At 42.6% G+C, this 27,207-nt stretch overlaps 1 protein-coding gene and 1 pseudogene across 3 annotated transcripts in view; both read left to right on the top strand.

The window, feature by feature from the left end:
* Nucleotides 1–5,772: 5,772 nt before the first annotated feature.
* On the top strand, nt 5,773–7,042 carry LOC102982699 (40S ribosomal protein S2-like; annotated as a pseudogene).
* A 17,752-nt stretch (nt 7,043–24,794) lies between these two features.
* Nucleotides 24,795–27,207, top strand: part of CDK19 (cyclin dependent kinase 19) — a 182,741-nt gene continuing 180,328 nt past the window's right edge. For 2 of the 3 annotated variants that reach the window (XR_003681491.2, XM_007112036.4), the window contains exon 1: nt 24,795–25,059. Coding sequence is in view for 1 of the 3 variants with exons in the window: in XM_007112036.4 (XP_007112098.1) it covers nt 24,932–25,059 (128 nt within the window). In the remaining 2 variants the exon portion in view is untranslated. The remainder of the gene's footprint in view (nt 25,060–27,207) is intronic. The other variant, XM_055087555.1, reaches the window with a different exon arrangement.

Below are 27,207 nucleotides of genomic sequence, written 5' to 3' on the forward strand. Positions count from 1 at the left end.
ACGCGGGCCTCTCCCGTTGCGGAGCACAGGCTCCGCGGCCATGGCTCACGGGCCCAGCCGCTCTGCGGCATGTGGGATCTTCCCAGACCGGGGCACGAACCCGCGTCCCCTGCATCGGCAGGCGGACTCTGAACCACTGCGCCACCAGGGAAGCCCCAGAACCTTTGCATTGATAAATTTTGCCCAAGTCGGTGTTATGTTCCATCTTCCTTGCTCTAAAACTCTTAGAATCCATTCTCACAAGTTTCCCAGTTTCCTATTAATACACATTTGCATATCTCTTTGGAACACGTGTGCTTTCCCCCTTAGGGCATCCTGGGAGCTAACTGGCTTCTGAAGGCAGAAAGGAAGGTGGGGGTGGGTCTTCAGGAGATTAGGCATCCCCTAGAGCAGGGGGCCCCAACCCGCGGGCCAGGGACCCCGTAGCAGTCCGTGGCCTGTTAGGAACTGGGCTGCACAGCAGGAGGTGAGTGGCGGGCAAGCGATCGAAGCTTCATCTGTATTTACAGCTGCTCCCCATCGCTCTCATTACCTTCTGAGCTCTGCCTCCTGTCAGCATTATGGTGAGTTGTATAATTATTTCATTATATATTACAATATAATAATAGAAATAAAGTGCGCAATAAATGTAATGCACTTGAATCATCCTGAAACCATCCCCCCACCCCCACCCCGTCCATGGAAAAACTGTCTTCCACGAAACCAGTCCCTGGTGCCAAAAAAGGTTGCGGACTGCTGCCCTAGAGCAAGATTACTGCCTTAGGCAAGGTTTGATTGATCCTTAAACTCAGGCAGGGAAGGAGGTTCTGTCTTCACCAGCAAGGCAGGTGCAGGGAAATTTGAAGGTACAAGATTCCCAGTTTTGTCTGAGTCCATCCAAATATCCCCAAATCAAGTCTCAAGAATTTCCCTCCTTCCCAACTAATATCCTAATCTTAACATAAAAGACTTGGTGAGGTTGTATATTCTGTTGTAATTCTATCTGCAAAATTAAATTTGGGGCCTTGACTGCCAGGCAGTTGCGAGATCAATTCTTTTTAAGGTTATCATAGAATTTCTCTGGTTCTCTACCTATTCCTTGAGCTCAGAGCTCAACACCCTGACACTTTCTTATTCTTACTGAATATTCTTTTTTATCTTTGGCTGCGTTGGGTCTTCATTGCTGCAAGCGGGCTTTCTTTAGTTGCGGCGAGCAGGGTCTACTCTTCGTTGCCGTGCTCAGGCTTCTTATTGCGGTGGCTTCTCTGGTTGCAAAACACAGGCTCTAGGAACATCGGCTTCAGTAGTTGCAACACGTGGGCTCAGTAGTTGTGGCTTACGGGGTTTAGAGCACAGGCTCAGGAGTTGTGGCGCACAGGCTTAGTTGCCCTGCGGCATGTGGGATCTTCCTGGACCAGGGCTCGAACCCACGTCCCCTGCATTCTTAACCACTGCGCCACCAGGGAAGTCCTGAATATTCTTTTATTCTCCAGTACAACTAAAAGAAATCTCACCTTGTGGTCATCTTTATTACTATACTAGGCTAGCCCATACTTGAATTCTCAAAGCCTTGCTTTTTTTGGACACTTCATCCCAAACAGATTACATTTTAAGGAATCATGTTGTTGTCCCATCCTGTAATGCTTAGTTTTATGTGTTAATTTAGCTAGGTTATAGCACCTAGTTATTCAATCAAACACTAACCCAGATGTTGCTATTAGGAATTTTGTAGGTGGTATGGGATTAATTTCTGTTGTCTTTGACTTCAAGGAGATTATCCTCTACTATTGTTATTAATTAGATGATTATTCTCATCCAGTCAGTTCAATGGCCTTAAGAAAACACCTAAGGAAGACATTCCATCTAATGGGCAGTAGCTTCAGTTTCTGCCTGAGTTCCTAGCTTGAGGGCCTGCCCTACAGACTTCAGTCTTGCCTAGCCAGCCCCCAAGATTGCTTAAGGTAACAGTTCTTTGCAATATACATATATATATATATATATGTATGAGAGAAACAGTACATATATGTATATGTTATATATATGATGGGTTCTGTTTGTCTGGTAGAACCCTGACTGATACACATGCCATGGATTCAGGGCCAGCTACATAATTTGCTTGGCCCAGTACAAAATGAAAACATGAGAACCCTTGTTCAAAACGCAGGAAACAAGTGCTATTAAAGGTACTAAAATAAAAAACTTTTTCCTTTAAAAATTTTTTATTATTTATAAAACATACAGAGGTGAGTCACAACATAAACTTACTAAAAACTGATTTTTGTGTCATAATGTTTAATAAATAATACTTTATTAATGTGATATCTTGATTGATCATAAGATTTTTCTGGCTTGCTTGTCTGCAAATTCATTATGGTAGGCCATCAAGACACTTTTAGCAACTTCATTTTCAATCAATGTAATTGAAAGCTACACCAGGTGGTCTTGGTAAATGCCAGATGGCAAATAATTTTTGATAATTTTAAAATTTGAAAAGGACTTTTCTGCTGATGCAACTGTTACTGGAGCTATTAAGAGTATTTTATAGAAAAAAAGGCATTATACAGACTATGATAACATTGGGCTAAGTTTCTGATAAATGATTTTGAAATATATCTTTTAATTTGTATAGAGCTAATAATTCAGATGGAATAATTTTTCTAAAAAGACAACTCTGCATATACATCAGTTTCATTTAAGTCTGAATTTCATTGTAAATGAAAATTTATGCAATGGAATTTTAATGTTTCCTCTGACATTTCCTGTAATTGTAACAGTCATATAAGAAATTGAAAGTGGTTTTCTGATTTGTATAAATTCAAGATGGCTGTCTATGCATTCTATAATTGTCTACAATTAAAAGGAAAAATTAATTTAAAATTGTCTTCATCCTTAATAATTTGTTCACCTGAAGCTTTGTATGAAAACAGTATTCTTTTCTGTTAAATGTGACAATGTTTAAATTCAGTTTTTATTTGTAAACTCTTGGAATTGTTAAAAAACAAAATTCAACTAAGTAAATTTAAAGATCTAACTGACTTTATTCAATGATTCATGAATTGGGCTGCATTCCATCTAGCAAATAGAAAGGAGCTCCCTCCTAAGAGCTGTACAAAATGAAAGGCTTTTATAGGCAGAGGGGGTGGGAAAAGGAAGTTTCTAGCAAAGAGTGGATGTTTCATGCCAAGTCACCTTCCTATAGGGGATGGATGGGGTCTCTAGGGCAAATTACCTTAAGAGTGCTGACCAGGTAATTTGAAAGGTTACATTCCTGGGAGAGGCTGAAACTGCACTTAGGTTAGGCATTAAATCTTGGTTTGTTCACAAAGGACTTAGCACAAGTGACTCCATTTTGGGCCTGTGTTCTCTTTTTTAACAGAATCTAAACTCACTGAAGTGAGTTTAATAACTCTCATATATGTTTTATTACAATATCCATGTGTACACTTTCATTTTATAATAATTTGTAATAATTTGTTGACAGTGTTTATTGCCAGAGCACTGGCAGTTTCTGTCTGGGTACTCAGGCCAGAGAGTTAGTATTTATGCAGATGCTGCCACCTCTGCTTTCTGTGCTGCTGCTACCACCATCACCAATACCAGTCTGGACCCAGACCCTGGCCCAGGCATAGGCAAGTGTGCTGGGCTGTCAGACCAATTGCTCAACACCCAGGCTGTCTGCTATGCCCACAGGTCTGAACCTGTGTCTGCATGTGCTGCCTCCTTTCTCCCCAAGTGTATCTCCCTGACCCAAATGACTACTTTATTGTCCTGTTGAACTTCACTTACAAAACACAAGTTCAAAGATAAAATTAAGTATGAGGCCTTTCTGAGAGTGACGCCCAGAGGCCCATGAAGCAGCCCTGCATGTTTTACTAATGTTCTAATTTCACTTCATTTATGCTATGCTAGGTAAGCAATCCAATCTCCAGATTCTCTTTTGAGTGTCTGTTTACTGAAAAAGGAATACATGGTCAGTGTTTGTGAAGACTGGGTCTTGTAGGAAATAGACGTCAAGAAGGAATTAGGAACACAATAGATTTATTGAGGGCAATGTCTGTGAAAGATAAAAGGAGGGGGAACAGGAGTAGACAGGGAAAACCTTCAGACCCAGTGATTCCTTTAGAAATCAAGTAGCCTTAATCTAGATATTATAAAAATATTAGGGCTTCCCTGGTGGCGCAGTGGTTGAGAGTCCGCCTACCTTTGAAGGGAATGCGGGTTCGTTCCCCGGTCCGGGAAGATCCCACATACCGCGGAGCGGCTGGGCCCGTGAGCCATGTCTGCTGAGCCTGCGTGTCCGGAGCCTGTGCTCTGCAACGGGAGAGGCCACACAGTGAGAGGCCCATGTAATGCAAAAAAAAAAAAAAAAAAAAAAAAAAAAAATATATATATATATATATGTGTATATATATATATAACTAAATTTTTTTAAAACCCTTAATTAAAGAAAATTAAAATAAGGTTTTCTAATCTTTTTTTTTTAATTTCAAAAGAACTTTCAGGCATAAATAGTCACGTTTCAATGTAAATTTATAAAATTCATTTCAGAACTTCTCATAAAACTTCAAAAAACATTTTAAGTTCAAATATAAAAGCAAATAGATAACTTATGAATTAAAAAAATACCTCTGCAAGAATATACAATGGAGAAAAGACAGTCTCTTCAGCAAGTAGTATTGGGAAAGCTGGACAGCCGATGTAAATCAAAGAAGGTAGAACACACCCTCACACCATACACAAGAATAAACTCAAAATGGCTTAAAGACTTAAGTATAAGACATGACACCATAAATCTCCTAGAAGAGAACATAGGCAAAACATTCTCTGACATGAATTGTACCAATGTTTTCTTAGGTCAGTCTCCCAAGGCAACAGAAATGAAAGGAAAAATAAACAAAATGGGACCTAATCAAACTTATAGGCTTTTGCACAGCAAAGGAAACCATAAACAAAAATGAAAAGATAACCTTCGGACTGGGAGAAAATATTTGCAAATGATGCAACTGACAAGGATTTAATTTCCAAAATATACAAACAGATCATACAACTCAATAACAAAAAGAAAACAACCCAATCAAAAAATGGGCAGAAGAACTAAAAAGACATTTGTCCAAAGAAGTCATACAGATGGCCACAAGGCACATGAAAAGATGCTCAATATCACTAATAACTAGAGAAATGCAAATCAGAACTACAATGAGGTACCACCTCACACTGGTCAGAATGGCCATCATTAAAAAGTCTACAAGGCTTCCCTGGTGGCGCAGTGGTTGAGAATCCGCCTGCCGATGCAGGGGACACTGGTTCGTGCCCTGGTCCGGGAAGATCCCACATGCCACAGAGCGGCTGGGCCCATGAGCCATGGCCACTGAGCCTGTGCGCCCGGAGCCTGTACTCTGCAACGGGAGAGGCCACAACAGTGAGAGGCCCGCGTACCACATACAAAGAAAAAAAAAAAAAAAAAAAAAAGGTCTACAAATAAAATATGCTGGACAGGGTGTAGAGAAAAGGGAACCCTCCTACACTGTTGGTGGGGATGTAAATTGGTGCAGCCACTATGGAAAATATTATGGAAGTTCCTTAAAAATATAAAAACAGAGTTGCCATATAATCCTGCAATCCCACCCCTGGGCATGTATCTGGAGAAAACTCTAATTCGAAAAGATACATGCACCCCAATGTTCATAGCAGCAGTATTTACAATAACCAAGACATGGAAGCAACCTAAATGTCTATTGACAGATGAATGGATAAAGAAGATGTGGTATAGCTTCTTCGCTGTAAAAGCACCAAATGGTGGATGATGGCAGTGCTGCGGGAGGGCCCAGAGGCCCCGGGACCCTGGAATGGGAGGCCCCAGTGTCTTCTGCAGAGGCTTTGGTAGCAGCGTCTGGCCCCAGGGTTGTGGCCTGTGTCTTGGTGGAGGCAGAGACGGCAGAGCTCACGGAGGCAAGGCTAAGGACAAGGAGCCACAAGGAATGGCTCCCCATCACCAAGCTGGGCTGCCTGGTCAAGGACATGAAGATCAAATCCCTGAAGATCTATCTCTTCTCTCTGTCCATCAAGGAATCTGAGATCATTGACTTTTTCTTGGGGGCATCCCTCAAGGATGAGGTTTTGAAGATTATGCCTGTGCAAAATCACACCCGTGCTGGCTAGTGGACCAGGTTCAAGGCATTTGTCGCCATTGGGAATTACAATGGACATATTGGTTTGGGTGTCAAGTGCTGTAAGGATGTAGCCACTGCCACACTGCCATGAGGCCATCATTCTGGCCAAGCTCTCCATCATCCATGTGTGGCAATGCTACTGAGGGAACAAGATCAGCCAAGCCCCATACCGTCCCTTGCAGGGTGACTGGCCACTGTGGCTCTGTGCTGGTGTGCCTCATCCCTGCTCCCAGGGGCACTGGCATCATCTCAGCCCCTGTGCCCAAGGAGCTACTGATGATGGCCAGAATTAATGACTGCTACACCTCTGCCAGGAGCTGCACCACCACACTAGGCAACTTCACCAAGGCCACTTTTTTTTTTAATTAAAAAAAATTTATCTATTTAATTTATTTATTTTTGGCTGCATTGGATCTTTGCTGCTGCGCGCGGGCCTTCTCTAGTTGTGGCGAGTGGGGGCCGCCCTTCATTGCGGTGCGCGGGCCTCTCATTGTGGTGGCTTCTCCTGCTGCGGAGCACAGGCCCCAGGTGCGAGGGCTCCAGCAGTTGTAGCATGTGGGCTCAGTAGTTGTGGCTCATGGGCTCTAGAGTGCAGGCTCAGTAGTTGTGGTGCACGGGCCTAGTTGCTCCGCAGCATGTGGGATCTTCCCGGACCAGGCTCGAATCCGTGTCCCCTGCATTGGCAGGTGGATTCCCAACCACTGCACCACCAGGGAAGCCCCCAAGGCCACCTTTGATGCCATTCCAAGACCTACAGTTATCTCACTCCTGATCTCTGGAAAGAGATGGTGTTCACCAAGTCTCCATATCAGGAATTCACTGACCATCTTGTAAAGACCCACACCAGAATTTCCCTGCAGAGGACCCAGGCTCCAGCTGTAGCCACCACATAGCTTTATATGAGAAAAATAAAGTGAATGAAGCTGGTTTAAAAAAAAAAAAAGATGTGATATATATACACAATGGAATACTACTCAGCCATATAAAAGTATGAAATAATGCCATTTGCAGCAACATGAATGGACCTAGAGATTGTCATACTAAGTGAAGTAAATCAGAAAGACAAATGCCATATGATATCACTTACATGTGGGATCTAAAATATTACACAAATGAACTTATTTACAAAACAGAAACAGACTCAAAGATATAGAAAATAAACTTAGGGTTACCAAAGGGGAAAGGGGATGGAAGAGGGATAAATTAGGAGTTTGGAATTAACAGATACAAACTGCTATATATAAAGCAGATACAGACCTACTGTATAGCACAGGGAACTATATTCAATATCCTGTAATAAGCCATAATGGAAAAGAATATGTATATATATGTATAACTGAATTACTTTGCTGTAATGCAGCAATTAACACAACATTGTAAATCAACTATACTTCAACTTAAAAATTGTCTCTGTATTTTGGAGACCTGTCTTCAAAAGGCCATGTTGGGCTTCCCTGGTGGCGCAGTGGTTGGGAGTCCGCCTGCCGATGCAGGGGACATGGGTTCGTGCCCCGGTCCGGGAAGATCCCACATGCCGCGGAGCAGCTGGGCCCGTGAGCCATGGCCGCTGAGCTTGCGCATCCGGAGCCTGTGCTCCGCAACGGAAGAGGCCACAACGGTGAGAGGCCCGCGTACCGCAAAAAAAAAAAAAAAAAAAAAAAAGGCCATGTTAACAATAGAAAATTATTTTGTTATCAACAGGCCAAGTGAATTGAAAGGTTTAGTAGGTAAGTACAGGTTATTTTAGATACATTTACTTTAAAATAATCTATCAAATTCTCTCCTTCCTTTTTTCCTCCTTTCTTCCCTCCCTCTCTCTTTTTTTTTTTATTTTTTAAATACTTACTTACTTGGCTGCGCTGGGTCTTATTTGTGGCACGCGGGATCCTTTTTGCTGCAGTGTGTGGGATCTAGTTCCCCGACTAGGGATGGAACCCAGGCCCCCTGCATTGGGAGTGCAGAGTCTTAGCCACTGGAACACCAGGGAAGTGCCTCTCTCTTTCCTTTAAAGTGCTGAAATATATTATTGGACATGTACTAAGTACTAACATTTGTTGGGCTATTTGGCAATTATGAATGCAATCCATAACTGTAACATACTTACAATTCATAACGGCAGTTATGGTTGATTTATGCATCTCTTTAGCAAAAACTTCTTGAATTCCCATTTAGTATTAGGCAAAGTACAAGCTACCAGGAATTCCATAGTGAATAAAGTATGCTCCTCGCCATTCCCTAAAGTACTTGCAATCTAGTGGGAGATACACACACTGGTCAACAGTAGTTACTTCCCCTTCAGCCCTTGCACCCAGAATGAGACAAGAAGAGCAAGCCTGAGCCCAACCTGCAGCCTGAAGATTCATGCAGAGCTGAGGCAACCTAGATCAGCTAAACCATAGTGGGCCTGCAGACCACTAAGCATGAGAATAAATGCTTACTGTTGGTAAATTTATGGTGTGGTTTATTATGCAGCACATTGTAGTAAAAGTCTGGCTAATGCATATTCTGCAGTTTCTTTTTTCATCATTCTTTCTTGCATCTCAGATCCACGTGTGCTTAATTTCAGGCTGGTGTGCCCTTTGGAAGATCCTGAGTGTCTCTGAGTGGAAAATTCTCTGAGTTTACACTTGGTTAGAAAATTGTTTATCATGTGTTCTTTTTTTTTTCTTTTAGATTTATTTAAGAGTTCCTTCTCTTTCCCCCATAAAATACACACAAAACATTTCTGAAAATCAGCAAACAATCAAAGTCACCCAAAGGGTTTTTGTTTTTTGAATTTTATTTATTTTTTATACAGCAGGTTCTTATTACTTATCTATTTTATACATATTAGTGTATATATGTCAATCCCAATCTCCCAATTCATCTCCCCCCCAATCACTTGTTCTTAAAATACAATTTTGGGGTAAATAAGTGTAAGTTGACTATTATTGTTCTTAAAAGAATAAAGATATTCTTTTGTCTTTGACTTTAGTTGTTGCGTTAAGTCAACTATTGGTATAATTACTGTCCACTTGTAGGAAATCTCTCTTCTCCCTGGCTGTTTTCTTTTGGTTTTTTTTTTTTTTAAACAAATTTTATTTATTTATTTTTGGCTGCGTTGTGTCTTCGTTGCTGCGTGCGGGCATTCTCTAGTTGCGGTGAGTGGGGGCTACTCTTCCTTGCGGTGCGCAGGCTTCTCATTGAGGTGGCTTCTCTTGTTGCAGAGCATGGGCTCTAGGCACGTGGGCTTCAGTAGTTGTGGCACTCAGGCTCAGTAGTTGTGGCTCACGGGCTCTAGAGCACAGGCTCAGTAGTTGTGGCGCACAGGCTTAGTTGCTCCGCAGCATGTGGGATCTTCCCAGACCAGGGCTCGAACCCGTGTACCCTGCATTGGCAGGCAGATTCTTAAACACTGTGCCACCAGGGAAGCCCCCTGGCTGTTTTCATATATTCTCTTTGTCTTTGGCATTCTGAAGTTTCATTATGACATCACTAAGTATGGATTTTGACTAGGCATAGATTCTTTTTATTCTACTTAAAATTTATTGGGATTCTTGGATATGTAGATTAATGTCTATGGTAGGCAGATTAATAAACCCTCAAAGATGTCCATGTCCTAATCTTCAGAACCTATGAATATGTTAGGTTACCTGACAAAGATGGATTAAGGTTGCAGATGAAAATGAGATTGCTAATTAGATGACTTTAAAATAGAGTGATGATCTTGGATTATCCAGGTGGGTCCAATATAATCACAAAGGTCCTTCATTATGGAAAAGGGAGGCAGAAAAGGAAGGGTCAGAAGTGATGGGATATGAGAAAAACTTGACCTGCTGTTGCTGGTTTTGAAGATGGAGGAAGAGGGCCAGGAACCAAGGAATATAGGCAGCTTCTAGAAACTGCAAAGGTCAAGGAAACGGATGTTCTACTAGAGACTCCAAAAAGGAACACAGACCTGCCAACATCTTGATTTTAGCCCAATGAGACTTGAATTGGACTTCTCACCTACAGAATTGTAAGATAATAAATTTGTGTTGTCTTAAGCCATTAAGTTATGGTAATTTGTTACACTGTGGTAGGAAACTAACAGTTTCTTTCACCAATTCTGGAAAAATGTCAGCCATTATCACTTTAATATTGCCTCTTCATTCTTTTCTTTTGGAACTCTGATTCAACGTATATCAACCTTTTTACTCTATCTTTCATGGCTTGTAATCTTGCTTTCATATTTGCTCTCTATTACACTCTGGGTAATTTCTTTAGATCTATTTTCCAGTGTACTAATTCTCTTTTCAGCTACATTTCTAATGATGTTTAACCTGTTCATTAAAATTTTCACTTCAACAATTATATATTTCATTTCTAGAGGTCTTATTTGGTTCCTTTGCAAATTGACTGGTCATTTTTTAAAAACCTCTTGTTTCTTACTCAAATTTTCAACCTTATCTTTTATTTCTTTAAAGATGTTAAACATATTTATTTTATATTCTGTAACAATTCTAATATCTGAAGCTTTTCTGAAATTGCTTCTAATTCATCATATCTTTTTTTCTTGTGTGTTTTATAAATTGACTAAAAGCTCATGGTTCCTTTACATTATCTGTGGGAAATGTTTGAGGCCTGAGTTGAAGGGTGTTCTCTAGAGAGGATTTTCTTTTGCTTATACTAGCTGTCTATGGGTACTACCAACCTAGGACCAATTTAAAATAAAATTTCAGGGCTTCCCTGGTGGCGCAGTGGTTGAGAGTTCACCTGCCAATGCAGGGGACACGGGTTCGTGCCCCGGTCCGGGAGGATCCCACATGCCATGGAGCGGCTGGGCCTGTGAGCCATGGCCACTGGGCCTGCGCGTCCGGAGCCTGTGCTCCACAATGGGAGAGGCCACAACAGTGAGAGGCCCGTGTACCGCAAAAAAAAAAAAAAAAAATTTCAGCATAAAGTGTTTGGGGCCGCCTAGACATTAAGAACTGTGAAAGGTCTGAGATTTTACCTGCCACAGTTAGCCTGCCATAGTTGCATGGATTTTAGAAGAAGACATGCTACTCTTGTGACAGAGACTAAGGACAGGTTATTACTCAAACCAATAACAGAGTGTCAGCATTTGTGTTGGTTCCCCAAGTCCCAATTCCCACAGGGCACACAAAGCGGGCTAGGTGACATCTATACATGCAGTAGGTCTCACTACAGGAAAGGAACACAGAACTTATAGAACATGGATATTTTATAATGGGAAGTAAGCATGCCTGCCTTTTTTCCCAGAGGTAGACATTATGGCTATCTTCCAAGGTTGAAAGCAAATCTGTCTCAAGAGGGAGGTGCCATCATTATCCTCCAAGACTGCTCACTATATAAACTGTTGAAAAGATAGTCAATACCTCTGCTCACAAGATGTGCAGAAACTTGACAGAGTCATGAAGAATGATCTCCTAACAAGAGGTAGTTTGAATTGGGCCACAAATCTTTGCTTGTATTTGCAAATTATTTGGGTAGCTTTTCCTTCCCTTCTATCTAGAGCCAAGGTCAAGACAGGTAAGGTGTCCTCGTTTGTTTGTGAGGATCTCCTATTAGACTCCCTACCTTGGCTGGGGTCTTGGCCTTGTTTCCATTCCCATATCCTTCATGACCATTAGAACTCTAGTTCAAGGTCACCAGAATTTAGAAGATACCCTCCACCCCCCATAAAATCTTCCTTTTTTGTGCTTGTTTTCCTCTCCAAATTCCTGCTTTCACTTGGCTTTTGGCCTCTGAGTGTTCCTTAACTTTTTGCTAGCTCAGTAATGTATTTGAACAGATGTTTCTCATGTTCTATGCAGGCTTGTGTGTGTGTGTGTGTGTGTGTGAGAGAGAGAGAGAGAGAGAGAGAGAGAGAGAAGAGAGAGAGAGAGAGAGAGAGAGAGAGAGAGAGAGAGAGAGAGAGAGAGAGAGAGAGAGAGGGTTATTCTGTGACTCTAATCTCCCATACTGCTAAGGTGGCTGAAATGGAGGGAAGATAATAAAGATTGGAGCTTAGGGTATCATGAGTCATCTGTATGAAGGCTGGATTCGTCCAGAAATCTGGCAGGCTTGGAAAAGAATATACTTAACCAACATGATTAGGAAATGAGGTTTTTTTAGTTGACTAGATTTTTCCTCTAGTTATCTGAAGAATTGTCTGCTTTGGGAGTAATACCACCCCACATAAGGCTGTTATACACAGGAAGCAAAGCCTCAGGATTCTCTAAGTTGTATATAGTCACTGCACACAGTTGTGAAACAGGAGGGAAAGGGGCAGGGCACTACCTTTAAAAGAATGACACAGCCATTGAGGATAAGACATAAACTGGTTAGAACTGATTTGGCCCAAGATGGCAGAAGATTTGACTTTCAGTAGAACTTGAGCCTCATTATATGCTCATTGTAATACATTAGCATGCTAAATGATACACCCACAGGTGCCATGACAGTTACAAGGCCGACCATAAAAGGCCAAAAAGTGGGAGGTGGCCCAATACCTGGAAATCTCTGTGCCTTCTCCAAAATAGTTGGAATAATCCTCCCACTTGTTAGCCTATGAAATTACCCAGCCCATAAAAATGGCCCACACTCTGTCTATGGAGTGTGTATCTCCCTGAATAAACCTGCTTTCCTACTTAGTTCTCAGGGCAGAGTCCCCTTGCCTGCCTGCTTGTATCCCTCACAAGTGTCCTATATTAATAAATCTACTTGCCTATCACTTTGCCTCTCACTGAATTCCTTCTGTGCTGAGACAAAAAGAACCTGAGCTTCAGGACTTCCCTGGTGGCGCAGTGGTTAAGAATTCGCCTGCCAATGCAGGTGACATGGGTTCGAGCCCTGGTCCTGGAAGATCGCACATGCCGTGGAGCAACTAAGCCCGTGCGCCACAACTACTGAGCCTGCGCTCTGCAGCCCGTGAGCCACACCTACTGAGCCCACGTGCCACAACTACTGAAGCCTGCGTGCCTAGAGCCCATACTCCGCAACAAGAGAAGCCACTGCAATGAGAAGCACATGCACCCCAACAAAGGGTAGCCCCTGCTCACCACAACTAGAGAAAGCCTGCACGCAGCAACGAAGACCCAACGCAGCCAAAAAAAAAAAAAAATATATATATATATATATAAATTAAAAAAAAAAAAAAAAAAAAGAACCTGAGCTTCAGTAAGTCCGGACACCACGTGAGTGATTTTAATTAAAAGACGTGGGTTTGAGTCCCAGCCCTTGGGCTCAAGTCCCAATCTGACTTTCGGCTATGTTCGAATCCCATGTGAGGTGTGATTGGGTTTGAGTCCCATTGTGAGACTAGGTGTGAGGTTTCAGCTGCAATTGTTGATTATTTTGTTGGCAATTTTAGAAATGCTGCATCTGTTCAATTTCATACCTTTGACATAGTAACTACTTAGATCACCGTGGTGTTAACACGCTCTGAAAATTTGCTACTCAGTGTGGCCCAGGATCAGCAGCATCAGCACCAACTGCGTGCAGTTAGAAATGCAGATGCTCAGGCCCTTCCCCAGCCCTACGAATCAGAATCTGCATTTTAACCAGATCCTCAGGTGGTTCATCTGTACATTAATGTTTGAGAAGTACTGCCCTAGAAAAATGCTTTAAAGGTGCAGTTGCTGATGACTCTAGCAGTAATAAAATTCGGAGGTGGTTACAATACAATGGAGAAAGCATGATTTAAAGAATCAGAATTTGAGGTCCACTCCTAAATAACAGTGTGAAGCAAATCACTTAACATATCTAAATGTAGGATCTTATTTCACAAGATTGTTAAAGGGATAAAAAGATAATGTATGCTAAAAAGTGCCTATGACAGTGCCTATCACATGGTAGGTATGCAGTAATGCTAGTTTATTTACTTTCCTTTTTCATATCTTGCCTGGAGAGAATAAAATAACTTTTCCCTGTATCACTCAAGTGTGTAGGAGACACCATTTTTATAAATCCGTGAGAAATGATAGGTATTAAAATAATGACCAATTGTTCATGAATAGGTAAGATATAAATTATAAAAGTTTCCATAAAGAATGAAATAGTTTATGAGACACATACAGAAAAGTTTAAATTAAAACAAATTAGAATCAGTGAAAGTAGAATAGGAAAACACCTACCACATAGCCTAACGCAGTTACTATAGGCGAGTTTGAAATATTAACACTGAGCTTCCTAATCACCAAATCAAAAAGGAAAACTCAGTAAATTACATAAGGAAATTATTCCAGAGACAATTTCCTTGGTATTAAGGTCCAAAAGGAATGTATCACATAGGTCCTTTTCCAAGGAGCATCAAACAATTTAATGGGATATATTTCAAGAGTGCAATTAGCAAGTAGCTGTTAAGATAATGAAAATGTGACTTTTAAGGGGTCTATGGTTCTTTACACTTGCAGACTAAATACGGATGGAATATAGACTGAATTTTTTCTTCTTCCTTAATTACTAAAACCCAGCAGAGGCTGAAAAAAAATCTTAATAAGCTCTTTAGAAATGGATTATCTCTAATTCTTGGAAGACTTAATTTACACAATCAGAGGAATATTTTATATATCAGTTACAGACGGGGATGCTAAAACTTCAGCCAGAATTCTTCTAATCTCTATAGAAGGCATGTAGACAACTGGAAGAAAATATTCTTTTGTACCTACCAATAGGGACCAACCCTTCATCAGCTTATAAATATTATTAACTTGCTCTTCCCATGAGGTTCACTCTCAGTAAAATAAATGAAGGTGTATATAGATATTTAAAACCTCCCAACTTAAGCCAGTTGATATCTTATGTTTTATTATGATTTTAAAATGAAAATATTAGCATAGAATCCCTATGAATTTCCTAACAGTTTAAAACAAAAATGCATGATCAGAAATGTTTGGGAGATACCCTATATGAAAAATATTATGGCAAATTATCCATAGTCTATAAACTATTGTGAGGTGTTTTGTTTGTTTGTTGTTTACTCCACACTATAAATGGATATCCCTTTTTAATAATACAGATTAGATCTATACCATTCTTTTAAATGGCTGCAGTGTAATCCACTGAAGGGATATGCTATTATTTATTTAACCATTATTTAAACTGTTTCTAACTTTTATCATGAAAACCATAGTCACGTTCATCTTTGTACATATAACTTTGCACACTTGCCTGATTATTTTCTTTTTTTTCCCCAGTTAAGTTAATGCTTTATTTCTTCATTCTCCGTAGAATACTGATTCTGTAACACTGAATACAGTCTGATATATATCATTACAACAAAACTTCCACTTTATGAAAGATTAGCAAAAATACATCAGCAAGGATATAACTAGTGCATTTATTAAAACATATCATAATCATAAAACCAAATGATCACACACAATAATCTTCACATATGACATACCATTGATATTGTTCCTGTTCAACAAATTTTGGATTTCATCCTCATTATGTTTCAATACTCTTATTGATTTATTTTAGGTTCAACTAATAAAGAATTAACATTTCAGAAGTGTTAAGACTGATTAGTATCATTGCTTACATATATTAATCACCTGCCAAAGACACTAGCTTGCCTGATTTTTTTTAATTGAAGTATAGTTGATTTAAATATTGTCTTAGTTTCAGGTGTACAGCACAGTGATTCAGTTTGCAGCCAAAGGGTGAAAAAAGGGGTAGTGACGTGACAGCATTGGAGAAGAGGAAGGAAAATACCAGAGGAAATGACAGAGCAAAATGAATGAAAAATACCCACACCCAGACACATCCCTGTGAAAGATGATATCTTCAAGATTACAGAACAGGGCTTCCCTGGTGGCGCAGTGGTTAAGAATCCGCCTGCCAATGCAGGGGACACGGGTTCGAGCCCTGGTCTGGGAAGATCCCACATGCCGCGGAGTAACTGGGCCCACAATTACTGAGCCTGCGCATCTGGAGCCTGTGCTCCGCAACAAGAGAGGCCGCGATAGTGAGGCCCGCGCACCGCAATGAAGAGTGGCCCGCTTGCCACAATTTGAGAAAGCCCTCGCACAGAAACGAAGACCCAACACAGCCATAAATAAATAAATTAAAAAAAAAAGATTACAGAATAGATGCTAAACATTTCTATGGAAAAAACAGGACACTTAAAAAGGGGTAAAACAGTCTTATAACACATCTGAACCACAGAATGTTAGAAAGTAGTGGGGGTAATGCCTTCATGGTTCTGAGAAAAATTAATTTTTAACTTGGAATTGTATACCCAGACAAAAAAAATAATCAAATATAAGAATGTGGAAAGCAACCAATCTAATCCTTGCTCATTGAGGAGGTCATAGACAATCTGGGAAGAAAGACAGATAAACATGATATGCATAAGATAAGCAAAGTGCAGAGAGGTCTCACAGGATGTTACCAGTACAGATGAGGGGCACCCAACCTAGTCTGGGGGAGGGAAGAGAAGACTTCCTGAAAGAGATGATCCTGAGTTGAGCCTTAAACCATGAGGAAACATCTTAGTAAATCTCTTCAATAAATTTCCTTGACTTAGATATGACTGTTAAGAGAAATTTTACCCATATTCAAATTTGACTTCCACATAGCTTATAAACTGGTAATGACTAAGGGCATAAGCATTAAAAAAGTCATGACTTTGCTTTACTAATTCCATCACATATGCAGTGAACCTGATACGCAAGATTTGCAGCTCAGTTCTCCTCACGACTAACCCATTGGGAGCTGGGCGCACCGACCTTTCCTTTTTTTAAAAATAAATTTATTTATTTATTTTTGGCTGCATTGGATCTTTGTTGTTGCGCGCGGGTTTTCTCTGGTTGCGTCGAGCAGTGGCTACTCTTTGTTGTGGTGCGGGGGCTTCTCACTGCGGTGGCTTCTCATTGCGGTGGCTTCTCTTGTTGCGAAGCACGGGCTCTACGTGCGAGGGCTTCAGTAGTTGCAGCATGTGGGCTCAGTAGTTGTGGCTCGTGGGCTCTAGAGCACAGGCTCAGTCGTTGTGGCGCACAGGTTTAGTTGTTCTGCGGCACCTGGGATCTTCCCAGACCAGGGCTTGAACTCGTGTCCCCTGCATTGGCAGGCGGATTCTTAACCACTGCACCACCAGGGAAATCCGACCTTTCCTTTCGACTTGAACAAACTGTTGAAACCATCACTTTATTCTTTCATTCTCTACCTATGTCAAATAAACTCATTTTTAAAATGTTTAGATCAAACTTTTCAAATTCCTTACTGGCATGTGATTAGGCCTTATTAATTTCTGGGTGGTTATCATTTATTTGTTTTTTTGTTTAACACCTAGGGCAGGCTGCATTCTGGTGTCAGGGAACAATTCATGCTATAGTGGGGCTAAGAAGTTTAAAGAAGGAAAGGATAGGGACTTCCCTGGTGGCACAGTGGTTAAGGATCCGCCTGCCGGGCTTCCCTGGTGGCACAGTGGTTGAGAGTCCGCCTGCCTATGCAGGCGACGTGGGTTCGTGTCCCGGTCCGGGAGGATCCCACGTGCCATGGAGCAGCTGGGCCCGTGGGCCATGGCCGCAGGGCCTGCGCGTCCGGAGCCTGTGCTCCGCAGAGGGAGAGGCCGCAGCAGTGAGAGGCCCGTGTACCGCAAAAAAAAAAAAAAAAAAAAAAAAAAAAAAAAAAAAAAAAAAAAGAATCCGCCTGCCAAAGCACGAGCCACAACTACTGAAGCCCGCGCGCCTAGAGCCCGTGCTCCGCAACAAGAGAAGCCACCTCAGTAAGAAGTCCGCGCGCCGCAACTAGAGAAAGCCCGTGTGCAGCAGTGAAGACCCAATGCAGCCAAAATAAATAAATAAATATATTTTAAAAATCAAATTCTTTCAAAGAAAATACACGTAGCATAAAATTTATTAAAAAAAAAAAAAAACAGAAACAAAAAAGAAAGTCCAGTCTGGGGATCCCAAAGATTCCCTCTCGCTCCCACTGAAACTGGTGTGAGTTAAGTCAAGGACCATTTTCTTCCTTTTTTCAGGATGGCCCCTCATTCAGAGACAGAGTCAAAGCTCAGGCACTATCCTGGGTTGAATGGCGTCCCCCCCAAATTCATGTCCACCTGGAATCTGAGTGTGATCTTATTTGGAAATAAGGTCTTTGTAGCTGCATACAAGTTACAACAAGGACATGCTGGTTTAGGTTGGGGCCTAAATCCAATATGACTGATGTCCTTTTAGGAAGAGGGGGATTTGGACACAGACACAGATGAAAGAAGGCCATGTGAAGATAGAGCCAGATATTGGAGTTATGCTGCCATGCATAACTCCATGCATATGCAGCATGACATGCTGGCATGTCAAAGCTTACCAGCAACCACCAGAATCTAATGGAGAGGCATGGAACAGATTTTCCCTTTTGGGCCCCTAGAAGGAACCAACCCTCTGTACATCTTGATTTCAGACTTCTGGCCTCCAGAACTGTGAGAGAATAAATTTCTTTTGTTTTAAGACACTCAGTTTATGGTAATTTGTTACAACAGCGCTAGGAAACTGACACAGGCATCAGCCTCTTCCTATACCCTATCAGCAGCAGGTGGGTATCCCTCCCTTAGTCTGGCCTGCATCCTCATCCAGTAGGGAGAGAGGTCTGATTCTTAATTCCATTGCCTCCCATTCCTCTTCTTCAGCTTCCCTGATATTGACTCTGTACTGAAGAGACCAGAATCTGTTTCCCCAACAGCCTTTAAGCTTAGACCATCCTTATTAAAAGGAGCTTTGTTCTCAGACTTTAAATCAATGTTTAAGTAAAATGAATATGCCTTCCAGAAGAATAACAGGTATTTACATGTAAAATCTGATTGGCCAGAGAACTGTTGCTGGTTGAGTGGAAAGAGCAAAGGCAAGGAAGGCCTCTTATACATGCTGAGACAATGAACGTCTCAGTGGCAGTGGCAACTATAAATTTTCTGCATTTCATAAGCCCTATGACTCTTCCATGCACTGAGAAGGGGGAACTAGTGACTGATATCAACCAAATATGAAGGAAAAAAAAGCAGAGGCGGTAATTTTAACATATAAAATAGAGTGCGACAAAGAGGATAAATGTCTCATTGGGATAATTTGATCTTGATAAATGACACTGATACTTGGCAGTGCAGTCTTTGTTCTCTATTGTCTTAGAGACTGGGGATTAAATCCTATCATTGACTGACTACACAAACTATCCTCCTGGAGCCTCAGTATTTTTATCTGTAAAATGGGGATAATGCATACCTTCCTCCCATGGTGGTTGTAAGGATTATATATTAGCTAGCTTATATGAAATGTCTAGGATTCAGCAAATGTTAGCTCTCATTCTCAATCCACTTACTTGCCAAAATCATCATTCCTTCTTCAAGCCCCCTGCCCTTACTCCCACCACTTTTTTCTCTGTGCATTTGATCATGCTTCCCACGTCATATAGAAATGAAAAGTTATTACAGATCTTCCTTGATTTACGATGGGGTTATGTCCCGTTAAGCCCATCGTTAAATGGAAAATATTGTTAAGTTGAAAATGCGTTTAATACACCTATCCTACTGAACATCATAGCTTAGCCTGGCCTACCTTAAATATGCTCAGAACACTTACATTTGCCTAGAGTTGGGCAAAATCATCTAATGCAAAGCCTATTTTAAGAAAGTGTTCAATATCTCATGTAATTTATCGAACACTGTACTGAAGAGTATTGGTTTCACCTTTTCTTTTTCCACCAGCTCTTTTCCTTCAATATATGAAAAGTTCCTATAATGAGCATCACCTCACACCGGTCAGAATGGCCATCATCAAAAAATCTACAAACAATAAATGCTGGAGAGGGTGTGGAGAAAAGGGAACCCTCTTGCACTGTTGGTGGGAATGTAAATTGATACAGCCACTATGGAGAACAGTATGGAGATTCCTTAAAAAACTAAAAATAGAACTACCATATGATCCAGCAATCCCACTCCTGGGCATATACCTGGAGAAAACCATAATTAAAAAAGATACATGCACCACAATGTTCATTGCAGCTATTTATAATAGCCAGGACATGGAAGCAACCTTAATGTCCATCAACAGAGGAATGGATAAAGAAGATGTGGTACATATATACAATGGAATATTACTCAGCCTTAAAAAGGAATGAAATTGTGCCATTTGCAGAGATGTGGATGGACCTAGAGACTGTTATACAGAGTGAAGTAAGTCAGAAAGAGAAAAACAAATATCGTATATTAATGCTTATATGTGGAATCTAGAAAAATGGTACAGATGAACTTATTTGCAAAGTGGAAATAGAAACACAGATGTAGAGAACAAACGTATGGATACCAAAGGGGGAAGGGGGGGTGGTATGGATTGGGAGATTGGGATTGACATATATACACTACTACTATGTATAAAATAGATAACTAATGAGAACTGACTGTATAGCACAGGAAACTCTCCTCAATGCTCTGTTGTGACCTATATGGGAAGGAAATCCAAAAAAGAGGGGATATATGTATACATATAGCTGATTCACTTTGCTGTACAGCAGAAACTAACACAACACTGTAAAGCAAATATATTCCAATAAAAAAAATATATATGAAAAGTTCCTTCCCCTTATTAAACACAAACTAATAACAAAACTCTGAACCTCCCTTGACCATGGTAGCTACAATCCTATCTATCTTTCTCCTTCCTTTTTAGCCAAGTTTCTTTTTTTTTAAATTTATATTTTATTTACTTACCTTTTGAAAAGGCAGTATTTCATGGATCAAAATTCAGAAAGGTATACAGTACAAATTCTCCCTCCGACCTCTGATTCTCAAGCACAGTTTTCCTTCCCCGAGCCAATGGTTTCTTGTGGTCCTTCTACAGATAACTCATGCATTCACAAGAAAGTATGTATTTTTTCTTTTGTATAAAAATGTTAACATATTATGGACACTCTTCTGATTCTTGCTTTTTTTTTTCACTTAAAAATATATTGATATCTTGGACGTCTTTCCATTTCAATACCTAAACAATTTCCTCATTGATCAGGTCTTCTGAAAAGTAGATGCCAAGATGGGATTAGACCTGTAAGACACTTATTGGAGGAAATGCCTGTGAGGAAGAGAAAGGAGGGAGCTGTCAGATTGTGATGCTAATCTGCCCCTGTGAAGGAGAGAGGGAAGGAAGGAGGGTTGGGTAGGCAGTGACTCAGACTGCAACAGAGTTCGAAGAAAGTGTCAGACAGGCTTATGCCTGGGGAGTCCTTAAGCTCAACTCACCTGTCAGAGGAACTCTGCATCTTGTAGGAATGGACCTGCCTATGCAGCACTCCCAGCATAGTATCCTGCTATGGTCAGTCATAGGCTAGGAGCAACCGTTGGGGACTGTGGCCTCATTGCAAATGCAGTGGTAGATCCAGAGCTTAGCAACTGGGGCTTTCTTGCAAGGAGGAGATCTGAGAGGCATATTTCATAGCTTCTGCATTACTTTTAGGGCTGCATAATAATCCATTGGTGCATGTGCCATAATTTATTTATCCAGTCCTTTTCTAATGAACACTTTTGTTGTTTCCCAGTCCTTTCCTAGTAGAAACAATGCTCAATGAATAACCTTAAGTTATATCATCTTGCACACATGGGGAATTCCACAAACTGGGCTCCTGGGGAAGCAGACCTTGATATGGAGATTAACATGTAATCAGTTTATTACAGAATGTTGATGGGATCAATACTTGTGGAAGGAAAAGGAAGAAAGCAGGATGGGGGAGATTGAGAAGTTGGTCTGCAATGCATTCTCAGTGACGGCCAGAGTCAGCCCAACAGGGAGTTCTGAAGATAGGATCAGAGTTGTCCTGAAGTGGGGTGAGAGGTCTTGGCTTTTATATCCATGCATTAATCAGTCATTGGATGTAGGGTGCTCCAGGAAAATGGTGAGGTGAGGTGAGTTGAGGTGGCTCTTTAGACAAGGCAATTCCTGAAGAGGGTTGACAGCTGAAGGCTGTTTGCGGTAGCACTCCCAGCAGCTTGGGGGAATAGTACATCCTTTAGTCCTGAAGGGGGGTGTGTCTAGGAAGGCTTATCAGAACAATTGCCACAAGGAGTATAATTGTAGGACGCTGTTATGTAATTTTGATAGATATTGCCAAACCAAAATCTAATGTATGTATTGGTACATATTTTGTGAATATATACTTCCACTGGCAATGCAGGAGAATGTCTGTTTCCCCCATCCTTGGTAACAACGTTGTGGTCAAACTTTTTTTTTTTTTAAGATTTAATTCTATTTATTTTTGGCTGCATCGGTCTTCCTTGCGGTGCGCAGGCTTCTCATTGTGGTGGCTTCTCTTGTTGCAGAGCACGGGCTGTAGGTGCGTAGGCTTCATAGTTGTGGCACACATGCTCAGTAGTTGTGGCTCATGGGCTCTAGATTGCAGGCTCAGTAGTTGTGGCTCATGGGCTCTAGACTGCAGGCTCAGCAGTTGTGGCTCACATGCTTAGTTGCTCCGCGGCATTTGGGATCTTCCTGGACCAGGGATTGAACCCATGTCCCCTGCATTGACGGGCGGATCTTAACCACTGCACCACCGGGGAAGTCCAGAAGTATTTTTTTTTGAATATACAATATTGATTACTTCTTGGCTCAAAAGTCTTCAATGTCTTTTTATTGCCTATAGAATGAGGAAATCTAAAGCTTCTGCTTGACATATATAGGTCTTCATATTCTGACCTCTGCTTATCTCTTCAGTCTCTTCTTAGCCATCATCTTTTCCTGCCTTAATGTGTAATGTTCAAGCTATTTGCATTTGTCAGAATATATCAGGTTCTGTCAATGATATATACACATGCCATTCTGCCAGAAATAATTCTTTGCTACTTCCCCACTTGTCCTTCAAATAAGATTATTTAAATTTTGGCTGAAAACTACCCCCTTAATGACGCCTACCCTGACTCTTCTGGAAGTCCTCCTATTCTGCTATTGCTCTTTGTACCCACATAGTTTTTAATTTGTTTGCATGTTTATTTTTTCAATACATTTTAGTCCCTGATGGAGAAGACCAATTTTCATCTGGTATCTCCAGCACTTACCATAGTGCCTGGAAATAACAGAAACTCAGATACTTCATGATTTACTTCAAGATCTGAGGAAGTTTCCCAGGAAACATTGTTGTAGTAAGTAAACAATTCCCCCCACCCCACCCCCACGCCTCTCTCTAGTTTTCTAGGTTTCTTCCAAAACCTAGCAGGCGGGTCAATACTATTAACTTTCCTTACCACTTCAGGTAGAATTGGCTATTTTCTGCTCTATGCTCCCACTGAAGGTGGTGTGTAAGTCCCATCCAAGCACCAACCATGTTTAAGATTGCATCCCAAGCATTTGCTACGTTTTATGCACGCAATAATGAATCAACGTTCACCTTGATAAAGGAGACTTTCTTAAACATTCTAGGACAACGTCACCATTATGCATAAACCGTTAAAATCCCTTTACAATCCAACCCAAATGATTGTTTTCAAAACGCTGCGTTCCGCAGGCACCTTAATTGTCCTTAGACAGATGGCCAAAAGCTTGGCTGTGGGAATCACATATGGTAAGAGGAGACCATGACTAGAGCGCCAAGAAAAGGATGATTGGCTGACTAGGGCGCAGAAGTTACATGTTCACTGGCCGATGCTAGAAGTAAGAAACCGCTGAATGTTCAGCTTTTGAAATACGGTTTTTGCATCGTAAAGAAAAAAGATTATCCTATCAGGAAGAACCTAGCACATCCAATTACCAATCAAGAGTCGGAAAGAAGCCAAAGCCTGGGGATACCCACGCACCAACGAGGACGTCATTCTTTCTTCTCCACCAATGAGCGGCTGGATGGGGGCGGGGTAAGAGGCGGGACAATTGCTACAAAAAAACAAACAATCTTCAGTACAACTGCCCTAACCACAGTCCTTCCCTCGTAAACCGCTGGAGCAAACTCCTGGGCAAGGCGCTTGTTAAACACTTTCCACTCTCCTTCTCGCACGGGGGTAATTATAATAGAGTACCTTCCTTGCACCAGAAGAAGCACCTTCTTTCCACCAGCTCCCAGAGACTCGCAGAAAGCACACCGCAACTTTGCGCTTTCTACCTTCACAAGAACTGGTGGTAGTCCAACGCTACCTGAGGGGGGGTGGTCTCAGTGCGCAGGCGTGCACGCCTTGTGAAGGTGGGGCTGTAGTGGCCCACGGCAGCCTGGGAGTTGTATTTCCTTCAGCCGCAAAACTCAAACCATTCCTGGGGCCTGAGGAACTACATTTCCCAGGAATCTCCGCGATCTCGGGGCGGGCGGGCTGGTTCGTTAATGAGCTCGAGGAAGCCGCGGCGCGGCCCACCAGGTTCCAAAACAAGGAAATGAAGGGGGGAGGCGGGACTGGGGGTTCCTGCGGGAGCCGCCGCCGCTGCCGCTGCCGCTGCCGCGGAGGAGGAGGAGGTGGAGGAGGTGGTTGCAGCGGCCGCCGGGGTGTCCCTTGCGCCTGAGGAACTACATTTCCCAGGAATCTCCGCGATCTCGGGGCGGGCGGGCTGGTTCGTTAATGAGCTCGAGGAAGCCGCGGCGCGGCCCACCAGGTTCCAAAACAAGGAAATGAAGGGGGGAGGCGGGACTGGGGGTTCCTGCGGGAGCCGCCGCCGCTGCCGCTGCCGCGGAGGAGGAGGAGGTGGAGGAGGTGGTTGCAGCGGCCGCCGAGGAGTCCCTTGCTGAAGGCGGATCGCGGGGCGGCGGGCGGCGCGCGCGCCTGAGAGGTGGCCCGAGAAGTGGAGCGGCGGTCGCGGGGGGAGGAGGAGGAGGGACTGAGCGGCGGCGGCCCCCGCGTTCCGGTGCCTCTATGGGGAAAGCAGACAATGGATTATGATTTCAAGGCGAAGCTGGCGGCGGAGCGGGAGCGGGTGGAGGATTTGTTTGAGTACGAAGGGTGCAAAGTGGGACGCGGCACCTACGGGCACGTCTACAAGGCGAGGCGAAAAGATGGGTAAGAGCAGGGGCGGGGGGAGTAGGCTTGCTCGGGTCCTAGCTCTGCCCGCGACCGCGCGGGATGGGTGGGTCGGAGCCGGGTCGGGCCGTGCCCTGGGGGCGAGGCGGAGGTGGTCGCGGGGCCGCGTCCCGGGGCAGACTCTGAGGGACGTGGGTTCTGCTCGCCCCCCGCGCGGCCCCGTCGCACCCCTTGAACTCCCGCGGCGCAGCCCGGTTGGGGGGCGTAGGTCCGGTCCTGCGGGGCGCCCTCCGCGTGCATGGAGCTGGCGGCGGGACTCGAGTTGGGACCTCGGTGGGAGGTGGAGTTTGTGGGTGTCTGGTCTCCAGGGGAGACGCGGAAGGCTGGGAGAGCTCCGCCGAGGAGTTGCCGCTCCGGCCTTGGGCTGGTGACGGTCGTGGTGGAACTTCCAATCGGCTGAGCGCCTCCCGGGGGCGGCGGTTTGAAACCTAGCCTTGGAGTCCGTCGGCCGGCCGTGCGTCTGGGTCTTCGCCAGCCTCACGGGTCTGAGCTGTTGGGCACCTTCGCCCTTAGGGCCAGCCAACCCGATGGCCCCTCCGCGCAGTCCCTCAGTCCCAGTCGTATACCCGGCCACTTCTCCACGCCGCTTCGCCTGCCTCCGATTTCGATTTCTCACGTTCTCAGTTCCGCACCTTCTCTCGAATGTAGGACCTTCTGAGAGATAACCGCGTTTTGCTCGCAGAACTTCAGAGTTCGCTCTGGTAGCTCATTTCCCCGCACCTTGGGTATTCTTAGGTCCTCCACTCCATCCTCTGCCAAATGACTGCGTGCTGAGGTTTATGGGGTACCTAGATTATCCAGAACGGAATTCGAGTAACACAGAGCTGGGCCTGAACCTTTGTTTTCCTGGGAGTTGAGGGAGAATCGTAGGAACCCCTTAGGAAGCCCTTACTGATTGTTCTCATAGGAGAAGGAGAGCTGGACGTTGTATTGAGAATGCCTGTCCTTCGTACTGGAGGGCACACGGCTCGTACTCCAGGACAGGTGGAACCAGTTCTCTGCCTGCGAAGGGTGGGTTAAAACCATTCGTCACCTCAGGGCCCATCCTGGCAGGAGTTCCCCTTCCCCAGAGTTAGGGAGCCCGGGAACATCTGCCTATCCCGCTTAAACTTTAAAGACGATCCAACTATGTGGATGAGAGTTTTTAGGATCGTAGCGAAACATTTCTGAATGAACTGAATATCAGCCACAGTGACATTAGTAAGACCTGAAGTGCTGCTTATCGTTCTGTACAGTCTCTGGGTTGATTGATGAACTCTAGGACCAAAGTAGGTAGGGGGGTTTGTGTATGTGTGCGCGCGCGGGTGCGCTTGCTTGCTAATTTTATACAGGGAAGGAGCAAACACAACTTTATAAACTTTTATCATAAAGTATGGTGAAAACTACAAGGTACTTTACAAGTGTAAAGGATTATTATTATTGCAAATAATTTTTTCTCTTGTTGTAAGTGAACGGGCCCCATAGTACTCAGTTGTTTGTAAACTTTTCTCATAATTCCTTAATTAATTGCCAGGTGTCCTTGGATGAGTCTCTTGGAATGTGAAGTACTATAATTAACTTGTGTTTTGTTTTTGGAATATCCACTCTACTTGTTATACTGGTGTTCCTGTGGGAATCTTATCAGATATATTTGGGGAAAGCACATCTAGCTTTCCTATTTCGGCACTGGCATTACAAAACAAATCAGAGGTGGTGTTTTTCATACTCCTCATGCTAACTTTATATTTGGACTGGAATTTTAAAAATGTATTTTAATTCTGTTTAAAAATTTTTTTTTTTTTTTTTTTTTTTTTTTTTTTAGCAAGCAGCTTTTAAGAAAAGTTAAATTCTGCTTCTGAATTGTATTTGAATAGCACGGGCTACAACAAAGAACAGATAATTTAATTCCCGCTTATATTTGTTCTTTTTGAATATTTTCCCTTCTAATAAAATTCTTGATTTGAATACACTTCCTTCTTGAGTGAAGTTTGTTTAATTAGAATTAATAAAGCTTCTTTAGTAGAGTAAGATCAGTTTGTGTATCTTCAGAATATATGCTTTAAAAAAAAACTTTCAGGATCTGAAAGCATTACTTTAAATCACTAAATTACATGTAAGAAAAATCAGTATAAAGGTTTTTTTTCTTGG

Source organism: Physeter macrocephalus, chromosome 10 (assembly GCF_002837175.3).
Source record: "Physeter macrocephalus isolate SW-GA chromosome 10, ASM283717v5, whole genome shotgun sequence".
NCBI classification, from domain to species: domain Eukaryota; kingdom Metazoa; phylum Chordata; class Mammalia; order Artiodactyla; family Physeteridae; genus Physeter; species Physeter macrocephalus.